This window comes from Papaver somniferum, chromosome 1 (genome assembly GCF_003573695.1).
Source record: "Papaver somniferum cultivar HN1 chromosome 1, ASM357369v1, whole genome shotgun sequence".
In the NCBI taxonomy this organism is placed as follows: Eukaryota; Viridiplantae; Streptophyta; class Magnoliopsida; order Ranunculales; family Papaveraceae; genus Papaver; species Papaver somniferum.
The window spans coordinates 130,786,188-130,792,970 of NC_039358.1; the positions used below are offsets into that span (position 1 = coordinate 130,786,188).

At 37.8% G+C, this 6,783-nt stretch overlaps 1 protein-coding gene across 1 annotated transcript; it reads left to right on the forward strand.

The window, feature by feature from the left end:
* Window positions 1-698: 698 nt before the first annotated feature.
* On the forward strand, window positions 699-1,847 carry LOC113350800 (F-box/kelch-repeat protein At3g06240-like). Its single transcript, XM_026594921.1, has one exon. The coding sequence runs from the start codon at window positions 699-701 to the stop codon at window positions 1,845-1,847; it is 1,149 nt and encodes a 382-aa protein (XP_026450706.1).
* Window positions 1,848-6,783: the final 4,936 nt, after the last annotated feature.

Sequence of the window (6,783 nt, forward strand, 5' to 3'; positions counted from 1 at the left end):
CAAACTCATCCGTTAAATTAAAACCACGGTCTGCTTAAACTGTCCACTACAGCATACATTACTAATTTTACTCACATATAGATGTCGCACTTGAGTCATTTGATGCTCCGCCATTTCCTTTTCCTGCGACCAAGTCATTAAGTGATGTACCGCTAGAGTACTGCTAGGCCAAGTATTTCTCTGAAATGTGTTCTAGCTCAACGTTATCACCCATGAGAGTAGGGCATGGTCGCAACTAACTAAACCGTTTGGGCATACGATTTTTAGAATTTTTAGAGGTTTGGGGATATAATTCGGTTTCGGTAAGAACTGGTACGTCAAGTGGGTCACATTATTCAAGACACCTACGAATTCCCTTATCTAGGGGATTCCAATTTCCCCTCTATTTCCAATTACCGAATATGGGAAGGCATTAGCCTATAAATAATAACAAACACTTTAGTTTTTCTTATTCTTCTTGTTATTGCTGTATTCAAATCCTAAACGCCTATTTAAACATCAGAAAATATCGCACATTAGTTTAGTTTCAAAGTTTTAAGGTTAACCAAGCAAAGAGATTAAGACAGAAAAAGATGTCAAGCCTTCCGGAAGACGTTTACCGCAACATCTTTTTAAGATTACCAGTGATATCAACCATAGCGTGCAAGTATGTTTGTAAGAGTTGGTTTTCCATAATTTCTGATCCGGGTTTTATTAGAATGCATCTAAAAATTTCTTCCCATAGAGATAGTTCTCATCATCTCTTGGTTGGAGGTTATGATAAGGGCCTCAAGGACGCAATCTACTCCATAAGTTACGATTTATCAGAAGCTTCTATGAGGAAGGGGGGACTCAATGTATACTTACATGAATCGTTAGGTTATGAAGTTGAATTATCTAGAACGTGCTACCCGTATAAATCCTTAGGTTATGGAGTTGAATTACTAGATTCTTGCAATGGTCTGGTTTTCCTTGTGTATTTTGACAGTGATAATAACCATGGTGGCAGTGGTTGTCGCGAGGATTTATTCTTCTGTCTTTGGAACCCGGCTACTGGAGAATACAAGAAGATAGTCAAACCAACAAGTAACTTTGCTTATGTCAAGTTCTCGATGTGTGCTTTTGGTTATGATCACAAGAGTGATGATTACAAATTGGTAATTGGTGTGGATAATGGACAAGTTTCTTCATCAGTCCATATCTATACATTAGGATCTGATTCATGGAAAAGCACCGTAACAGTCAATTATTCTTTCGATTCTGATCGGAAATCCGGGTTATTTGTTAATGGAGGTTTTCATTGGTTAGCCGATGAAGAGCAAGGCAAGCTCATAGTTTCATTGGATATCAACGAAGAGAGATTTGGAGAAATAGAACTGCCAACAGAACTTGAGGCGAATGAACGCTGTTCGTATATTACCGAAGGATTGTTGGACGGACGTTTATGTGTACTCGTCGCTGATGATGGTTATTATAATCCCCGTGCAGTTGGAGTCTGGGTAATGCAAGATTATGGAGTTCGAGAAACTTGGGATAAATGTTATGACATTACCCATGAGAAATTAACTGACGAACTCTCTGATCGGTATAGCCCTTGTTTGAAGTTCATATGTTCTTTAAAGGATGGTGAGATTCTATTCATGACTCTGGATAAGTTGGTTTTATATGACCCGAAAAATAGAAGTGCTGGTGAACGATATACGGGGAGTGTAAAGGGATTTAGATCAAAAGTAAATTATTTTGAAAGCTTAGTTTCAGTTCACTCTGGTACTTGCATGAGGAAAAGAAAAAGAGAGGAATCAAATGAAACACAAGAAGCCTACGAAGAAAAACATGAGAATGTGTTGTTAGAGTGGTTGGCTTTGTAGCAGATTTGAGGCTTTGCATATCTTTGTGTCTATTCAAGTTTTAGAATCTCTTTGTATTTTCTTGATAAAAATAATTTTAGACCTATTTGTATTTTCTTGACGCTTTGCATATCTTCATCATTTAAGGCATCATACACATGCATACAATAAGAGATCCGTCCATTCTAGTAAGGCATCATAGATCTGTAAGACCTATGATGCCTTACAGATCGATAAGAGATCTCTTAAAGCAAGTGGTGTGTAAGAGTAACATATCATAGATCGATGGGAATACTCAGAGAGGAGCGAAGTAAAGCTCCTTTTATAGTGATTCGTGTTTGCATATCCTTCAGACTGTTCCAATGATTTTTGAAGTTAAGCATATTCTTCATTATTTTAAGTGATTTTTTCAAGACAAGCATATAATGAACTTTGCTGGGAAGACGATGGCTTCTTTGCGTCACTTGAGTCTAAAAGTTCGTAATTGTGAGCGTGTACTGTCGTTATTTCTGTGGAATGGTTTTTATTTTATTCATCAGATCGTTGTCAAACTCAGCCCTGATGGTTTATCAAAAGTGATTGTAGTTGAAGTGGTAAAACGGATTCGTACGAGACTTGTGAAGAAAACAATTTTTATAGATTTAAATTAAACATGCAACTAAATAAAATAATTCAAAGTTTTGGATAAAAATACCAAGACTAGGATTTCACCATTGACCAAATAAATAGTAAACTCTAAATAATATTCATGCAATTTTATCTTTAAAAATAATTCTAATATTTGCCTCAAATATATTCTTGAAGTAATAGTTGTAATCAAAGAGTATAAAACATCGAAAGTATTTAAAACCCAGCATGCTTCATCAAATTAATTCACAACTATTCAATAAGAACTAATATTTCAATTCAATCCCATGCAAATAATCAAATAATAATATTGCAAATAAATAGTAAAATTAGAATTATACCAATTAATGTGGAACAATGGCTTCCTCCGTCGCCTTGGCTAATGGGTTTAGCTCCTCATCCCAAAAACATAATCATAAGATGTATCCATGGCTTAATAATGTGTTTTTATTGATGAAAACGGTGTAAAAAGAAGTTTGCAACGCTGTATAAATGTTACAGCGTCACTGTTACAAAGTTGAAAAGGCTGAAAATAAACGATACAAGCCTCTGCTGTTGTAAAACAACGACAGTTGGGTGTTGAAATTAAGACTGCTGAAGAACGACGGACTCTGCGAGTCTGTTCTTCGTGTTCTTCAGGTTCTTCAATGGCAGCAGCAACAGCACCAATTCTCTGTAACTTCTTTGTTTCGGCTCTCCTGGACTCCAAATTTTTTCCTCAACTTTTCTCAACTTTTCTATGACTTGAATCAACTCTTATATAGTCTTTTAATCCCCAAAAATCTCTACTGAATCCGACTTTTTCTTTTCTTTTTCTTCTCTGCGCTGTTGAGAGAATATCTCTCTCTGATCTCCCTGTACGCGTTTATGAGCTATTCTATTGCCCCAAAACTCTCCCAAGACTTGAACAGGACCAAGTAGAGTTTTCTTTAGCGTAAAACTCTCCCAGAATCTCCTCAAAAAATCTTTGAAACGTAAACAGAACCATACGTGTCCTATTTGGACTCTGATTTCTTCTCCCGGCTATTCCAGCCAAATGTGATCGATCAAAACACATGTACCAGCTCTGTTTAGTCCATTCACATCCAGCCCAACTGATTTTGGGGGTTGCATCTCTTTAGAAACCGTCCATTAATCGAATCCAACTCTGCCAGTAAACATGCATGAAGTTTCCCGCCAAAACATTAATTTGAAAACGTGAAGAAATGTGATCTCCCCCTATCCAGTTCTGGTGTCCCTTTAGCAGCTGCCTGGAAATGGGTCACCCCTTAGTAATTAGGTTACCCCTTATCCAAAGTGAGAGTCCGTATAGTAATTTTCTCCCACGAGCGCAAAAACCACTTTTTTAGCCAATTTCGCCGCAAAAGCTTATTTCTCCAGAAATACCTACAGGGACATAAAAATCCATAATAAGTACAAAAATGGGTACTAATACAATATACAATTGGGCTATATTAGACACATAAATGCGTCTATCAAATACCCCTAAACTTATTATTTGCTAGTCCCGAGCAAATCAAAACTACAAAATAAAATCCTAACTCACTGTCGCAGGCATCGTCGATTGCATTTAGCGTATGCAATAAGCCTTTAAACCCCTGGGTGGCCCTAGTGGCCGAGTTATAGTCTCGGGAGGGCTTACCAGAGATATACCCACAAAACCTGTACTCCAGACCTTAGCTATCTACGCAGAACCTTGGAAGGCACTAAAGAATCTCCTTGGTTGGCATACTTATTGACTACAGGAAGAAGTACCCTGATGCGAAATTCCAATTGCTGTACACGAGTTTGCACTCAAGCATACTAAAATTCATATAAAGTGACAGAGCTCTACTCAGATAGTTGCACTATGGACATCATATTCGGAGTCAAAACTAATCACATGGATAGATCAAGAAGATGGATATAGAAAAACATATATGGTTTTGATGTTTACTAAGTGAACGGCGTTTCCCATATCTGTCTGAAGGCCTCCGCCAAAATGAACCTATCCTAATGGATTGAGATACTAGTCTGACTAATATCAACACACTGGCATATACAAGGGTACCAGTGGTCGATAACCTAACTCTAGGTCAACACAACTGGCATATACAAGGGTACCAGTGGTCGACTTTATTGAATTTATTCCTTTTGGTCAAATGGTCTGGTCTCAATTTTTTTTTTTTTTTTTTTTTTTTTTTTTTTTCTTTTTGGTAACTACCATTTTTTTTTTCATTTTTTTTCTTTTTCTTTTCAACTTTTTTTTTTCATGGTATCTCAATCACTCTAATTCACCCTAGCATTGGTAACAACTTGAATCGTGGGCCCCACCTATCACTTAGAGAAACATAGTTTAAAAACAAAATAAAATAAAAATAGAAGTGAAAAGGACTCAACGAGATATGGTGAAACTATCATGTTATTTCTAACACCTGAGCTCTGTGCTTTTATGAATAGACTCTTTAGATGTTTCCATCTAATCAGATTGGTTCCTCAACTCCTACAATCAAAATGCTTCCATCCACTTAGATTAGTTAGTGCAATCCTAATAGGCATAAATTTCTAGGCTGGAGTTTATTTATTGCATACGCAACAAAAAGTTTCTTCCCACCCCCAAACTTAAATCTAACATTGTCCTCAATGTTTCTCATGAAAGAACAGTACCAAAATATAAGTAACATGAGGAAATAGTAAAGAGAGAGTTCGGAAAGATAGTACCTGAGTGAAGTGAAACCAAAAACTGAATACAAAAATTATACAACATACAAATCGCCTCGATGGTCAATCAAGGGTAAACAGGGTCCTCCAGAGGGACCTCCTCAACATCATGTAGGAAAAGGCTCTAAAAAGGGCTTCAATCGCTGACCGTTAACCTTTGAAGAACTACTACCATCCAGTGTCTCGATCTCAACAGCTCCATGAGGAAAAACAGTACGGACCACAAAAGGACCGGTCCACCGAGAGCGCAGTTTCCCGGGGAATAGATGCAAACGAGTGTCATACAGAAGAACTTTTTGACCTGGAGAAAATGACTTCCGTAATATGTTTCTATCATGCACAAGTTTCATTTTGTTCTTATACTCCTTCGCACTATCGTAAGCATCTATACGAATCTCGTCCAACTCATTGAGCTGGAGTTTCCTATGGGCTCCTGCCTTGTCAAGTGAAAAATTTAGCTGCTTAACAGCCCAATAAGCTCTGTGTTCTAACTCAACAGGTAAGTGACATGCCTTGCCATAAACAAGCCGATAAGGCGACATTCCAATGGGGGTCTTAAACGCAGTACGGTAAGCCCATAAGGCATCAGTAAGCCTAGACGACCAGTCTTTCCGATTAGGATTAACTGTTTTCTCTAATATACGTTTTATCTCCCTATTGGAAACCTCTACCTGACCACTAGTCTGTGGATGATACGGGGTAGCTACCTTATGTGTAATACCATATTTCTTCATCAGAAGTCTAAAAGTCCCATTACAAAAGTGCGACCCTCCATCACTAATTATAGCTCGCGGTGTACCAAAACGTGTAAGTATATTATTTTTCAAGAACTCAATCACAACCCTATGGTCATTGGTTTTACACGCAACCGCCTCAATCCACTTAGAGACATAGTCTACGGCGACAAGGATGTATAGGTTACCAAAAGAATTAGGAAACGGACCCATAAAGTCAATACCCCACACATCAAAGACCTCAACAATTAAAATAGGGTTCAAGGGCATCATGTTCCTACGGGAAATGGTTCCTAATTTCTGGCATCGTTCACAAGTAACGCAGTAACTGTGGGAGTCTTTAAACAACGAAGGCCAATAGAATCCACACTGCAATATCTTAGCAGCAGTTTTCTTAGCACTAAAGTGACCCCACAAGCATGATCATGACAAAAGGAAATAATACTGGACTGGTCACTCTCAGGTATACATCTCCTAATAATCTGGTCTGGACAATACTTAAACAAATAAGGATCATCCCAAAAGAAGTGCTTAACCTCAGCTAAAAATCTAGAACGATCTTGTTTACCCCAATGTTGGGGCATTCGACCAGTAACAAGATAGTTCACTATATTCGCATACCAAGGTAATTGGGTAACAAAGAACAATTGTTCATCAGGAAAGCTATCCCTTATAGGAAGGGAATCATCTGGGGAACTAACAACTAGCCTAGACAAGTGATCTGCTACAACATTTTCGGCACCCTTTTTGTCTCTAATGTCTGGAGAAAACTCTTGCAACAACAGAATCCACCTAATCAATCTAGGTTTAGTATCCTTCTTAGACAAAAGATATTTTAAAGCAGCATGATCAGTATATATGATGATCTTAGAACCTAAGAGATAGGGTCTAAACTT

Coding starts and splice junctions, on each gene's coding strand:
- LOC113350800 (XM_026594921.1), top strand. CDS start 699: ATGCATCTAAAAATTTCTTCCCATAGAGATAGTTCTCATCATCTCTTG.